Here is a 16,332-nt window from a genome sequence, read left to right on the forward strand (position 1 = left end):
TAAAAATTATACCCTAAACAAAACCAATAAAAACAATTCGGAGAGGAAATTTCAAGAGTTAAGTTTTTATATTATTTCCATAGTTAGAAGCTATGCTACAAACAACAGTTATTATTCAAAGAACCATGAGACTAGTTCTGTGAAATGAAAGGAAATGCAGACTTCATTCTTCTCAAACAAAAGTCCTGTAGACCACATTCAAAAGTGCAGCTGAACTCAGAAACAGTTTTAATGTGACATTTGTGTGTGCTCTTCAAATAAATCAAGTACAAATGTCACTAGGTAAGTACAAGTTTTGGGGAAATTCTAGGGTAGTGCTCTGCATCCCACCTATGGTGTTCTGGGTTTCGTCCATCAATGAATAAAATGCTTAGGATTTATTGGCTAAGGTTCTATGTTTCTGAGATAAATATTTGCCAATATGTACAGCAGCAACCTCTGGTGGTCTGAATGAAATAATGTGTCTGTAAGCAAATATATATTTTAAAAGGAATGTATGTATATATTCAACATCTTGATCTTGTCATTAATATATTTAAAAGATACTTTAAAAATGATCAGGGGACAGATTTGTTAACAACTAAAAATCACTGTTTGAAGTCTCCATACATAAAGAGTTTTTTTGTTGTTATTGACAGGAATATCACATTCTATGCAGGGAATTTTTGCTGCGATTTGAACCAAGTACAATCCTATGAAAGATGACATTATTTTTTTCACTACTGAATTCAATTGGCAGATGTTTTCAAGAACAAAAAATTATCTTCTAACATAATAAGTAAGCTTTCCTGTCATAATGTGTGAAATGAAGTTTATTTTCTAGACCAAATCAATCCCCTTAACAAGCTGTAACCTACACTGGGAAATATACATTTAACATTGCTTTTTTTAAAAAAGTAAAGCTTGAAACAATACACACTTTGATCTTTCAAGCTGTACTCCTAAAGCTTAAGAAGGTACGCATAATCTAATTTGTCATTTCTATTTATATTCTTCTCATAGAAAAAGACAAAGCAATGGTCTTGGTACTTATAGTTTTTGTAGTTTGACAGTACATATGGATTATTCTAGAGAAATATGTGGAATACCAGAATAATCTGCAAGAAAATGTAGGAAACACAGTGATAGTTAAACACATACTTTAGATATACATATGGTAATCTAATTAAGGCTGCAATTCTTTGCATACTTACATTAAAAGTACCACTGGAAACAGTTGGGTTTACTCCTCAGTAAACATGAATAAAATTGGGTGTAAAATGACCAAATCAGAAAGCTAGCATTTTCAACGTTTGGAGAATATCTCACAATATTCTGAGACAAGCAACAGCAACTCAAAAAGCACTGATTTTTATTTAGATATTAGTTAACTTGTCTCAAGCAGCGTGTTTAGCCATTGCTAATTCATTTAGTGAAACAGGATTTTTCTCTGCCTATATTTTCTTCTCTCCTATTTGCAGTTAGTTTTGTATTTAAAAATAAGCATTTAATGACTAACTCTGGCACTTCCGTATGCTTCTCTCTGTGTAGTTATAGGGAGCAATCCTAAGCAGGTCTACACAGAATGAAATTCCAGTTTGAATGGAGCTTACTCCCAGGGAAGTATCTTTAGGATTGCAGCCACAGAGTCGAGATTCTTTACTCCAGAATATTTTGTAGTATCCCTGCAGAATTGGTTTATGAGAATATCAAAGAGTGTTTGTCTACAGCAGGAATTAGCTCACTTCGATTTTTTTATTGCATGCCTAGGATACAATAGGACATTCAACATGGGTGAAATGTCCATGACTGACCTCGACAAACTCCATCCAGTGCTAGAAATTAGTCATTAGTCATTCATGTGCAGTGTTGTAGTATTACTGACTTTTAAAAGTAACAGTTCACTTCCTGTGTTGAGTTTAGTCTTTAGTCAAAGGTTAGTAAACAAACCAAATTGCTTATGTTAGAATACAACACTAAAGAAGTGCTCAAGTTCATTTCAAAAAGAATTAGTGCTGGTTACAGAAAATTAAAACGTATCTTTACAGATGAAGCTTCATTGCTGCTCTCCGATGAAATCTGCCTATTTATTTTGACTTTATAATCTCTTCCCTATACATTCAACATGAATAGACTGCAGCTTCAATGCACACAATTAGAATCAAATACCTGGCTGCATGACTAGAAAGTACTTCTGCCCACACAAGAGGTTTCTAACTCCCAATCCTGTAGCCCTCCAGAACAGGGTTCTGGCATCAGGAGATCTTCCAGAATGGCCTGCGGGGGAGTGTGTGTGTGTGTGTGGGGGGGGGGGGGAGCCAAATACATGGAAGAAATTTACCATCTCCCTCCCAAATACTGACTTTCATCTAAACTGTAGTCAACAGGCAGAAGGATCCAGCGTGTAGTATTTGAACCAAACTTTGGGATGCAAACACTCCCAGGCTTGTTAGAAAAGAAGATGTTCTATATAAGAGAGGAAAATATGGGATGGACTTAAACCTTGGAATCAGCATAACAGCCAAAATTCAATTGTCAAGGAAAACCTGAGAACTGGTCTTGGCTCTCGGCTTTATTCAGGTCACTTCAAAGCTCCCAGGTACTTATCATATAGTGGAACTGATGAATAGGCAATTATTAGAAGTCATTTAAAGCAATAAATAGAGAAAACAGATTCTACTGAGTTATTTTCATCACTTTCTTGTTCTCCATTTATTTGATCCTCCCAGCTGCAACTAAGCATGAATGATAAAAACTAATGAGTAAAATTCTGTTGGCTCTATACACTGAACTCATCCAGCATTTAATGATAACAATGATGTTAAAAATTAAAATATTTCCCAAAATGGTTTCGGCTGTTCAGTCACCACAGACATAGAACAGACACTGGAGGCTTTCTGACATATTTTACTGTTGAATAACAATGCTAACTTCTATAAAAAGAGCTTTGAAAATTGTATGAATCTGTCTAGAATGTATAATGCATCATATGTATATGAAGAAGAATGTGTCAAAGTGCAAATAATATTGTTTGTGCCCCCTGCAGAATTAGAAATCCTTGGGTAGCGCTGTTATAACGATCCCATGCTGCTAGCATTACAAAGTGCAAAGGTTCACTGGCTAAGAAAAGAAAAGAGCAAAGGACAGAATTTCCTCACTGCACTATTCTTGAACTATTCTGGCTTAAATATTTATTACAATATTTATAATAACACTCACTTTATCTGGCTGCAGAAATTTAACTGAAATACAATGGACAGCTGCTAATACAAAAAAGCACATTATAGTGCAATGTTTAGAACCGCACAAGATGAACATCAGCATTTTTGTCAAGTATATTATTAATTTTCCAGACAATATATTAAAATACTACTTTAAAAACCATCTAAGCTACTGCTTTACAAGAAGATAGGATCATAATGCTGAAATAAACACTGTTCTATACAATTAACGTATGTTAACTACATCTAGAAAGTACATCTTTGGACTAATTTTTTTAACCAACTATTCTTCAAATAAGCTCTTATCCCTGGAATACACAGATTCTTCCTTTGGGATTTATCTGGTGTTCCTCTTTGAAATTAAATAGAGATATTTTGTAACTTCTTCAATTGAACATTCAATAATTAACACAAAGATTAATATAAAGAAGAGTCTCTTTGAACATTCAGCAACTACTTGAGTAATATACATCTTTTAATAATATATTATTATAAAATGGCATGGAAAAGATTTTTCCATCATTCAACATCAACTGCAAAACAAATTAGATAAACTTACTCTAATATACAACTGCACAGTTTCCTTTTCTTTTTGTGGATTCCGATATTTTTCATAAAAGTCACGCCGCTTTTTTGTGTCTTTTTGGATTTTATCTTTTCTTTCTCTCTTTTCTGCAGGTTCATCTAAGCTATCAGAAGACAGCTGTACTTGGGCTTTTGTCTTTTCAGTTTCAATATAGTTCTCATTTGGATTCAGTACTATTACTCCATAGCCTTCCTGTTTCAAAGAAGGAGGGGAAAAAGAATATGCATAGTTTTTTTGCTTTGAAATGGTTTACAGTTAATTTTATTTATATAAACGTACATTTTAGTAGTTTTCAAAAAGTTAACAAAATATACAATAGTTCATTCCTTTTGTACTAGAGTGTGTTAACACTGTGTACACTTCTATTCACTTTTTTGCTTAATTCTTTAACCATTCAGGAACTTTTTAACATTTTATGCAGTTCATCATAAAATAGTTGAAATAAAACAAAATGTGTGTTTAGAATAAAATGACTGTGTGTGGTTAAAGCTTTATTAATAAAACTTTTACTATTAACAAGAATACTTCTGCAACTCCCTCTGGAAACTATTCAAAACATCTTAAGGTTGCAATCCTGTATGCACTTAGGCTATTTAAGTCCCACAAAATCAGGGCGATTGAAGCAATCAAACTGTGTGCAGGACTGCAGCCTACAGTATTAACACACTCTTGTACAATAGTGGATAATTTGTAAATTGATAGCAGCAGTAATAATAAATCAATATCAACAATGATTGTTTGACATGGTGCAGAAATCAATGAATTAGTTATCACTTTAGGAAATGAACAAGTCTATCAGGATTAAATTACATATTGCGTTTGCAGCTTTCAGTAAAATTATATTACACATGCTGTTGTATTTTAGTTTTCTTAAACAAGGTTAACTGATGAGAACTATGTGTATAACAGAAAAAAACAAACCCCAAGACACTCTGCTTACATAAATTAAGACACTGAAGACAAATAAGAAAAGTAGGAAACAGAAGAAAAACACATAATTTTTAATCAATCTAACATTATTCAATAATTCATTTTACATTGTAATTAAAAATAAACTCCAGGGATTGAAATAAAGCCTAATCTAGTCAATATAACAATATAACAATATAACATACAATCTCTGTCTAACAGCCAGCTCAAGCGGAAAAATGAAACACTACCTATAGATGATCAAAGTTAACCAAATCTACAGCAACAAAAGATACTTTATTTAGTGTTTTTATTCTAATCTGTGTAGCCATTCAAAAATCTTGTAATGCATTGTAGTAACTGTCAGGTAGACAGATTGTCACTGGGTGATTTTCTACAGTTGGACACACTCGACTAGTTATTAAAATCACATTTGAAGAAAGTTCTTACTCCTCTTCCTTGTGCCTGTACAAGTTTTCACGCCCTTCTCAAATTTCTACTATACCTTCTCCTCCCACCAAAACTAAGTTAAAGAACACTGTTGCACTCTGTTAAGCAGGGTGAAATAGAGGCATTCAGTTCACTGTCTGTGGTGTAAGGGAACATGGTATAAAGGTCACCACAGGCCAAAGAGAAAATTGCCTCCTTCTAGATTCTGAACCATGAGTAAGTGGTCTCCTGTCATCTTTCTTCCTTGCTCTCTTGTCAGAGTAAACCTAAACATTCACACATACTCACTATATGGTTGGAATGGATTAGCTGCATGTGATGAAGAAATAATCAATGGGTTGTTTATGTAAATTAGTTTAAGATCAGTTACCCAGTTTTTAAACAGTAAATAACACTGAACACCAAGTTGTTGCCTTAATGACAAATTGGTACAACTAAACAAAGTTATTTTCATACTGATGGTGGGGGTGGAGGTGTGTACTTTTTATAACTATACAGAGATGGTAGCCAGCATTGTTCAGGTTTGCTGTCCATGTTCATGATCAGCTTATTGTGAGCAAATGTTTGGTGTATTGATTCTTTCTCCTACCTGCACGATGCGAGATATAAAATTCATGTATTTGTTATGGTTTTACATGTGATACTGAAATGTGAAATCGTGTTCAGTTTTTGCAGCTTACAAAAACAGACACACATAAATCATCAGAGAAGTAAAATTTGTCTAAGTTATTGATTATGTAACTGAAAATTACATGACTCATTTGTCCAATTTTATGAGGACATAATGTCAATTTTTCACAGACACATTAAAAGATGAAAAATGAATCCATTTCAAAAATCACAGCTACATAAATCAATTAAAGGATTTTTATCAATTAGATTTTAAACAGCACAAACCATCTCTCAGAATGTCTCTAAAACTTCTTTCAACATGTCATATTTGTTAGAGTAACAATGAAATTAACACAGCAATATTCTATCACATGCTTCATGGTTTTCTTTCTAAACTTCCATTAAAAACATCATTTTGTTTGTTAAAAAAGGTGACATAATGTCATACACTTTTCTATCTTTTGTCCCCTGCTACTTCAGTCTAAATCATATGAGGAAAAATAGGCATAGGATGGAGGATTAGGAGTAACAAACAATAGTTGTTCAGATGAAAGGATGTAGAAATACAACATAGTGTATAAAAATGCAGCAGAATTTAACCTCTATCAGTAGTACTAAATTGTTACCAAACTAACCTATCAAAAGTTAATCTCTGTATTTAACCATAGATGACTTTGTTTCCAACCCACCCATGAAAATAAAGTAGTTCTACTGGGATTTTAAAAGATTTTTGAAGGGTCTCAAGTATTTCTGTCTTAAATTGCAGCTTTTGAGTATCAGACTCTTAAAACAAATTCCTAGTTTTTAAAATTTAAAACCAGAAAGGACAGTAATCAAATTACCAACGGGAAGGTTTATCTAATTTCCAAATATAATCACCAACTTAACGCCATGCTGACATTAATACAATTTTAGGTAAAGATGTGCTGTGATGAACATTATATAGATTTATTAAAATGGCTCACAGTGTATAATTTTTCTTGAAGAAAAAGTGAATACATAGTGCTTACATCATATTTGGAAAGAATCGTCCTGAGATATAAATGCCTATTCAGATGAATATCAACAGATAAGTAGCTAGTAGTCTTGTATATGTGGGCTATAAAAATAACAGATATTTTATGAAAAAGCCTCCAGGAAATGAAACAAACTCCAAATTATTTTTAATGATTGTTCTCTTTAGAAATGCAAGCATTTGTATACTCGTATTTTATGGCTATGCTAAGTTCTCACATATATTTTAAGATCATTTCAAACCAGTTAGATTTAGGACCACCTAACATAAATATATGCTCTGCAAAAGTCTACTTTATTGATACTGACCAAAAATATATTGGTATTGACCAACATGAGGGGAAATGTATCACACATTAAACTTCAAATTCATCTATATAAATCAATTAGCGCAATATGTTCTTACATGTGATAAGATGTTATCAGAACCAGAAGGTTTTTAGCTTTTGGTCTAGCTTCGTACAACCCAAATTCAGTTATAGAATATATCAAGCAGTGCTTATACCACAATCATATTAACAGACATGACTACATGTTTTATTGCATCTGATAGTTCCATTTAAGAACACATCTGCATCAAAATGTTCAGGAAGTTTAACACTGATACTATTCTAGCATTAATTTCTATATATAAGCTTGCTTATCATTTATTAATTCAGATGCTAGTTGAAGAAAAAAGTAAAAATAGATTCTGGAAACTGTCAAGAATCTCAAAGAAGAAAGTTATTCATGAAATGTCGCACAAATGCCACAAGCGTATAAGGTAGTAGAATATAATGATTATAATACTTTGCAAGTATACATAAGATGCCTCAAACATTCTGTATATACACAAAACTTACACAGAATACTAGGTAGTAACAGGACAGTCAATGGAAATTTAAAAAAAAATATTTGACAACTCTACAAACCTCTTGTGTCTGACCAAATGAATAATGAGCTGAAAGCGTTCAGTCCTGCATATTAATCCAGCAGGTTGGATACCATATGTGACCAGAGAGGTCAGAGGCTACAGTAGAATTCCTTGACCTAAGTAACTATCTTTTTGGCCTATAAGTAAGAATCTGTAACAGATCGTTTTTCTGCGCTTTATCAATCTGATTTCTTTTTTTTAAAGAAATCTATTTAGGCCGTTAAGATCAAAGTTAATCTTCCAGGGAAAAGCAATCCAAAGAGCTTAGATCTATAACTTAGACCCGTGCATGGTTAAAATGGACATAGGATTGGTCATTCATCTTTTTGAAAGATGTATGTTCTGTTTATTTCCCATCTTTTTCATGCGAAGGGTACCTATGTGTCACTGTTGCAACATCCTAGGTGCAACAGTAGGATGAGGTCATGACAACCAATCAGAAGTCACTAGTGAAGCGTAAAAGTAAACATAGCTGTTGGAGATGCAGCTCAGCTTGAAAAATGCCCCCTCCATTATTTGAGCAATTTTCTCAAGACGTGACCTGAGACTGAAATGCCTGAAATGTCAGTTGACTCCTTTTTGTATTTCTTACAAATGCACATTTTGGCAACTGCACCCTGCTAACACTTTGTAATATTTTCATCCAAGTTACACCTCATCTCTCAGGCTCCTGAATTCCACTGCTGTGTCCAAGTGTGTAAAAATGCAATACTACTGCCAAACACACATTGTCCCAGCAAGTTTCAAACTTAAAATAGCCCATCAAGTTAGGCAGGAAAAGAAAACATGCCACAAAAAGTTTTTAGAGGACCACCTGTTGTCTATTATTTTTACATAGCACTTACTCATAAATCATAACACAGGGTAATTAATCAAGCTGTCAAAGAAAAGGTCAGAGGTTAGGTAGGGGAGTCAGAAGGTCATGCATGGGCTGATAGAGGTCAGGGTCACACCACATTCCTCATTATCAAGTTGGGATGAGAGACGGCACAAGCAAACAAAAGTGAAAGCAGATGGAGAAGTGAGTGGATAAAAAAGAAAGAAAATTTCACAAACAAAAAGAAAAGTGAAAGAAGAGTGTCAGCTGCCCTTAAATAAAGAGTAGAATAGATCCCAAATACACTGAAATGTGCTCAAAAGGTCTAATACAACCAAAAAGACCTATATTTCAATTATTTAAATGTAATATAGATTTCGTTGGATTAATTTTCTGGAAGAAAACAAGCAATATTTACAGACCATATATTTTCTAGTCAGTTTTCATAGATTTTTTCTACATTTTAGGCAAATTAGGAAAAAAATGCTACTTCGATTATTGTCACTAAATGCTGCTCTTCCTTTTGTGACTGGAACGTATGAAAATGTACTAAAACTTTTATACATATGAAAAATAGGTTTTGAACTATTCTGTTCATACACACAAATATTCATTAACAAAAAGCATCATAAAAGTCCTTTGTGTGACACAAGAGTTATAAAATATTCTATCATATTCTGTATTAGATGCAGAATACTGTGCAAAATTAGCTGTCACCCTTTCCTCAAAATCTTTGTTAATCTCATTTTGAATGTTTGCAGCTTTATCAACACATGCATCAATGTCAGCTCCTTGGTTACTGAACCGCTGTACTTGGAAGAAGATATAATTAAAATGTTTTGGCACAGAAAAGGTGAAATTGTATCTTCCCCTGTTCCCTGAGGACTCTGTAAAACATGTAGGATATATTGACAAACATACACCCTTGTCTAGAGCCCTGACATTCCAGGTCACCTACTGCTATTTATTTCAGAACATTTACACTTACCCATACAATCACCTGCTGTGCTGCTAACTTTTAATGGCAGCTAGAGGTATACAAATAAAAATCTCCTAATACTGCTTCTGATAATGTTAATTCCATAAACACTCTTCCTGTTTATTTAACTTCAGCGTTTCTTCCAATATAAACATTTCTATATTAAAATCATGATAAGTGCCATGTATAATGCGTGCTCTTTGGCTATCATTGGATGTCATAATGTAGCAACAATCTAAAACTTAATACCATTGTATAAAGCCTATTTGTAGAAACTGTACAGGTGTGTTTAGAAATAATGTAACAAGGCTTTTTAAAAAGAAACAAATTGATTATTTATTGTCATATAACAGACTTCAACTGAATTAACAGGAATTATCTTCGCAGGGGTGACTAGTAAACTGAATTCTTCATATATGTTTTGAATAGGTGACAATGCTCTGCTCCACAAATGGCACAGTCTTCCATTGGCACAGAAAGCCTTGCTTCAGTTGAAAAGGTGGAAAACACAACTAGTGGATTGGATTCATAGATCCAATCCAAGTAAAGTTAATGATTTTCCAGTCACTCACTTATTTCTTCTAATAGCATTTGGATAGAAAATGAAAAGTAATGCTCCTCAATTACAACATCAAGTAGATGTTTAGGACACAATGTACAATTTTTTTCTACATTAGCTCTTCAGGAATGTGATGATTATGACACTACTGTAGCAAACACAACAGTAAAATGCTTATAGTGATGAATTAAATTAATAGATAACATGTTGTATTAAACATGTAAGAAATGTAAAGTAACCACTGCACAATAAACATCTACATACAAAATTAGGAGTGTGCCAGCACTCTCAACATGTATTTATACCAACAATTGTAAGTTATACGTGTAACAAATATTAGAGATGCTCTTATTTTCTAGTACACAAAATATGGAAAAATATTCACAATTCAATTAAGGCCACACTTTCTATCATCACCTAAGGACTTTTATTAGAAAGAAGCTACAAAGGAGCATATGCTTGAATTGGCATCCATCCATCCTCCTGAGGACACCCATTGCTCCTTTGGGGCAGCAGCTGAATCTAAACTTCTTGGCTTTTCCATTAATTTACCAATGCACAATGGAAGAGAAGAAAGGAAGGTGATAAGGAAGGGTTCTCGTAAATTTCAGCAAGAGAAGAGGAACTGGAAGAAGCAGAAGAATGAGAATACTGGCAAGAGGGGATAAAATATTAAACATTTATTAAATGTTTAAACCATGGTTAGAGCGCTGGGCAAGCTCTTGTGGAAACACCAGGCAGTAAACAGAAAAGAGCTTTCTACAGCAGTTTCATCAAGGGAAAAAGCCAACTTGGTTAAATTTCATACATTCCATTCTCAGGCCTCTGGGGCCTACCCATTCAATACTCGGAAACCAACATAATCAAGGCTATCTACTGACTGTCTTCATTTTAGGGGTATCCATCTAACCAAAGTATCATGCCCCCTAACAATCTGTGAAGCTAAAATGGAGAAAGCTAAAAAGCTGCTCCTGACGGCAATGGTCATACCACAGATACAGAACTGCAGTATCCACAAGCCTTCTCACTCTGTCCTTCTGGAAGCTACATAGCAGATTGGACACCCACAAGAAAACTGTGTGTTTCAAAGGAGGCTTTTCAACACTTTAAATTAGAATAGAGGAGGGAAAAAAACAATCCAAAACCAACAGTTCTTCAGCATTATGATGCACAAGCAAAGTTTCCACATGATCTGGATCAATCACCACCTTCAAAAATGTCCAAGATGCTTGGAGGTTATTTAAAAACACAGTCTTAAAAGCTCAGCTGGAATGTGTTCCGCAGGTTAGGAAAGGCAGCGCCCAGTCCAAAAGAAAGCCACCATGGTTAACAAGGGACGTTGAGGAAATTATTAGGAAAAAAAAGATGTCTTTTAGAAAATGGAAGTCCAGTTTGGCTGATGAAGAATATGAGAGGGAACACAAATGGTGGCAAAAGAGAAGCAAGTTAGCTGTAAGGGAGGCAAAAAAGGTTTATGAGGAACGCATGGCTGCAAACATCAAGACCAGCAACAAACAGTTCTTCAAGTACATCAAAAGCAGGAAGCCAGTCAAAGGGAAGCGGTAGGCCCGTTAGATGACAAAGGAACAAAGGGTGTGCTAAAAGATGGCAGAGGAGATTGCAGAGAAGCTGGAATGAATTCTTTGCATCTGTCTTCCACCCAAGAGGAGGTGAGGGTACATTCCTGCACCTGAACCAAGCTTCTTAGGAGGCGAATCCGAGAGAACTAGCGAAGATAGTAGTGAAGACAAGGAAGAAGTTCTGGCAGCCATTGATAAACTAAATGTTACCAAATCCCCTGGCCCAGATTGCATTCACCCAAGAGTTCTTAAAGAGCTCAAGCATGAAATTGCTGATGTTCTCATTTTAATATGCAACTTATCCTTGAAATCCAGGCTCCATCCCTGAGAGACTTGGAAGATGGCCAATGTCACACCAATGAAATCTTTTAAGAAGAGGAACTAGAGGGGGGGACCCGGGAAATTACAGGCCAGTCAGTTTGACATCTGTTCCTGAGTAAATTGAAGTAGAATCTGTCATTAAAGATAAAAATTATAAAACATGTACAAAAGCAAGACTCTGCTGAGAAAGAGTCAACATGGCTTTTTGCAGAGAGCAAATCCTGTCTTACAAACTTACTAGAGTTTCTTTGAGGGATGTAAACAGGCATGTGGATAAGGGGGAACCAGTGGACATTGTCTACTTGGATTTCCAAAAGGCTTTTGACAAAGTTCCTCACCAGGAGACTATTGGAGAAAAACTCAGCAATGAAGGGAATAAGAGGGGAAGTCCTCCTATGGATTAAAAACTGGTTGAGAAACAGGAAGCAAAGAGTGGGTGTAAATGGGAAATTCTCACAATGGAGAGATGTGAGGGAGTGGTGTCCCCCAAGGATCCGTTTTGGGACCAGTGCTCTTTAACCCTATTCATAAAATGACCTGGAAGTAGGGTGCCAGGTAGCAGTGGTGTGCCAAGTTTGCAGATGATACCAAATTATGTAGGGTGGTGAGAACCACAAAGGATTGCGAGGAGCTCCAAGTGGACCTTGATAAATTCAGGGTGGAGTGGGCTAAGAAATGGCAAATGCAGTTCAATGTAGCAAAATGCAAAAGAGTGATGCACATAGGGCAAAAAAATCCAAACTTCACATACTGCCTTCTACAGGGGTCAGTGCTTTATCCAGTCAACAGACCAGGAAAGCGGGATTTAGGCGTCTTAGTTGATATTAGTTCCATGGGAATGTCAACTCAATGTATGGCAGCTGTGAAAAAGGCAAACTCTATGCTGGGGATAATTAGGAAAGGAATTGATAATAAAACCGCAAAGATTGTCATGCCCTTATATAAAGCCGCGGGTGCCACCGCACTTGGGAGTACTGCGGTTCAGCCCTGGTCGCCACATCTCAAAAAAGGATATTGAAGAGATACAGGCGCGCAGAGAAGGGCAACGGTGATGATTGAGGGACTGGAGCACCTTCCTTATGAGGAAAGGCTGCAGCCGCTTAGACTCTTTAGTTTGGAGAGGAGACGCCTGGAGGGGGGGATATGATTGAAGTCTATAAAATTATGCATGGGGTAGAAAATGTTGACAGAGAGAAATTTTTCTCTCTTTCTCACAATACTAGAACCAGAGGGCATTCATTGAAAATGCTGGGGGGAAGAATTAGAACTAATAAAAGGAAACACTTCTTCACGCAACGTGTGATTGGTGTTTGGAATATGCTGCCACAGGAGGTGGTGATGGCCACTAACCTGGATAGCTTTAAAAGGGGCTTGGACAGATTTATGGAGGAGAAGTCGATTTATGGCTACCAATCTTGATCCTCTTTGATCTGAGATTGCAAATGCCTTAACAGTCCAGGTGCTCGGGAGCAACAGCCGCAGAAGGCCATTTCTTTCACCTCCTGCATGTGAACTCCCAAAGGCACCTGGTGGGCCACTGCGAGTAGCAGAGAGCTGGACTAGATGGACTCTGGTCTGATCCAGCTGGCTTGTTCTTATGTTCTTATGTTCTTAATCCATTCATGTTAAGGTTGATTTATTTGTGCATCCGATTTTATGCATAAGCTGTCCCCAAATTTCAAGTGATCACTTAAGAGCTCTATCTTTCTATAAGAACTCTACTGATCAGTGAGTCAGGGTGTATGTTTATGAGCTGAAGAAATTTTGATTAAAAAGCACTTAGTATATATGTAACACGTCACATTTTATTAGCACTAAAAGCTATTTTACAGATTGGAAAAGTAAATTAAGGAGATCGGCAGTGGAGGATAAACTGTATCAATGCAGTGTTACCTAGAACTATTTCGAAGACCAACTTCACTTCTTAAAACTTTCACATCCTTCCCTGTATCTAGTTTGCTATCAGTCTGTCATGGAAAGGATTACTTATGAACATAACAGCACTATATTACAAATGCTTACTTGAGCCTATGAACTAGACATCGGTGCAGATCTAAACACCTATATTGAGATTTTTAAACATTGCAGAAGATGGTAACAATTAATTGTATCCATTTCTCTGTAAAACTGTAAAAAGGTATTGTCTTAATGAAATGCCCAGAATTTATCATGGCACTTGCTCAAGTGGGTCTCAATTTGAAATATACACACTTATGGCCCAATCCAGATGGGTAGTGGAAACATCATTTGGGGGTGGCAGAGGGCCATGCTGAAATGTTTGCCCCTGCACCAGCATTAGGGGCATCCACTTTGGTGGAGAGAGCAAACACACCAGTGTTCTGGTGCCTCACAATTCCTTCAGGACCAAACCTGGAAGTGGGTGCTGCCACAGAATTACACTGGCATCTAAGCAGACAACAGTACAGAGTGTGGCAGTGTTCCCGGGGACTTTAGTCGGCTTACACTGGCATTCCAATGCGGCGACGCTGAACTCTGGGCCCACAAACAAAAGTGCAGCATAAACCTGTTTTGGCAATGGGGTGATTTGGGTGGCAGGAGGGTTTTCAAATGCAGCCCCTCCCCACAGCCCATGCTGCCTGAAGTTCCTTTGGAGGCAGTGCAGCATCACCTTCAGAGTGCTATCCCCAGCTGCCACAGCACTGCCCCCCCACATCTGGATTCAATTCACAAAACATATGTGACCTTCAGCACAAAAGCAGGCATTATATCTGAATGAATGGAGAGGAAAATGTGAGTACTATGTACTAACTAGGAATATTATTCAGTATATGACAAGGTAAGTTAATGATTTTAATCATTTCCATGGGCATCTTGGTTGACCCACAGAACAGTTAAATAATAATTTTATAGCACATGCAGATGTAAAACACATTCTCTTACACCAAGGCAACAGTACACAATAAGGCTGCAATTTAATTTTGCAATTTAATTTTGCAATTTAATTTTCAAGCCCTTTGGGGGTGAGGCAGCCTATAAATTTGATTAATAATAAATACTGGGAAAAGAAGTGGTACAGTGGCTTGATCCTTTCAACCAGAGTTGCTAGGAATTAACCTGGGACCTTCTGTATGTCAGTAGATGCTGAGCCACTTTGGACTTTGGAGACCCAGTGCTAGTCAGAGTAGATAAAAAACTCAACAGACTAATTGTCTTATTATAACACTACTTTATGTGCTATTGGCTCCAAATTAGCTAGTCCCTAATATATGTATGTTTTGAAGCATTACAAAATAGGACTAACCTTTTCACTTACAGAAGAAAGCTTTGGGTTTTGGCATATAGAGGGAATAAACCAAGCAGTCAGATGCATTTTACCAATTCAAAGTTCTTTAGACCTTACTGATAATCCAAATAAGTGTTATGTTTGTTTATGATGCAAGCATTTAAAAGCTCTTCTATCATGACAGCAAAAATCAGTTGTTTTCATGGCACCGTCTTTACATAATCTAATCATCTAAATAACCTATGTTAAATTATGAGCTATGGTTTCTAATCTTTTAAATTAGTAAGTAAAACATTACAATAGGTAAAATATGTATATGGACCAAACAACTCAGTTGAGTAAGTTATGACTATGGAAGTCCCAAGGAACATGAACATGTTTTATTCTTAATAATTAAAAATAATTTTAAAAATGGATTCAAGAAAATCCATCCCAAGATGGGTCATGGCTCAACAGTGAAGCACCTACTCTGAAAGCAGACAATCCTAGATGGAATCCATGGCCCTTTCCGCACGGGCCATTTACGACGCCCTGGGGACGGCAAAAACGCCGTCCCCAGGGAGCCATTCGCACAGGCGGCACTGCTAAAACGCAGCAGCGCCAACCTGGCTCCCCTCCACCACCCCCAGGGCAGCGTCAGGCCGCCTCCAAAAACCTCCCTCCTGGAGGGAGGTTTTTGGAAAACAGCGCGTTCCCGCCGGTGCGGTGCGAACGGCACCACCGGGAACACGCTGTTTTCCCCATTCCTCTCCCACTCACTCTAAGCCGTCTCTGGCTAGTACAGCTTCTGCTGGATTGTTGAGACGCCTCGCTGTCCTCCGACCCCTGGAGGTCAGAGGGCAGCGTGGGCGGGTCTTAGGAGTCCAGCAGGGCGACGAAGGCAACGAGGTAAGTGGGGGGGGGACGGGGAAGAGGCGGCTCCATACGGAGCCACCTCTCCTGCACTGGCCTCTGCGGGGGCCGCTTGCACGCTCCCGTGCGAACAGCCCCCACCCCTCCACCGGCAGAATTCCTGCCGGTGCAGGGGCGCCCTTTCCGCAGTGCGGAAAGGCCCCTGACATCTCCAGTAAAAAAAGATCAGGTGACATGAAGATTTCTGCCTGCAACCTTGGATAGCAACTGCCAATCCAAATAGACAATATTAACTT

The 16,332-nt window shown here is 37.0% G+C and overlaps 1 protein-coding gene across 7 annotated transcripts in view; it reads right to left on the minus strand.

Annotated features, from left to right (window-relative positions):
- The window catches only part of FAM172A (family with sequence similarity 172 member A), a 273,126-nt gene that overhangs the window by 176,408 nt on the left and 80,386 nt on the right, over nt 1–16,332 (minus strand). For 6 of the 7 annotated variants that reach the window (XR_007245075.1, XM_048503740.1, XM_048503742.1 and 3 more), the window contains one exon: nt 3,760–3,978. The exons of the other annotated variant lie outside the window; for it this stretch is intronic. Coding sequence is in view for 5 of the 6 variants with exons in the window: in XM_048503740.1 (XP_048359697.1) it covers nt 3,760–3,978 (219 nt within the window). In the remaining variant the exon portion in view is untranslated. The remainder of the gene's footprint in view (nt 1–3,759; nt 3,979–16,332) is intronic. 7 annotated transcript variants of the gene reach the window in all.

Source organism: Sphaerodactylus townsendi, linkage group LG07, assembly GCF_021028975.2.
Source record: "Sphaerodactylus townsendi isolate TG3544 linkage group LG07, MPM_Stown_v2.3, whole genome shotgun sequence".
NCBI classification, from domain to species: Eukaryota; Metazoa; Chordata; class Lepidosauria; order Squamata; family Sphaerodactylidae; genus Sphaerodactylus; species Sphaerodactylus townsendi.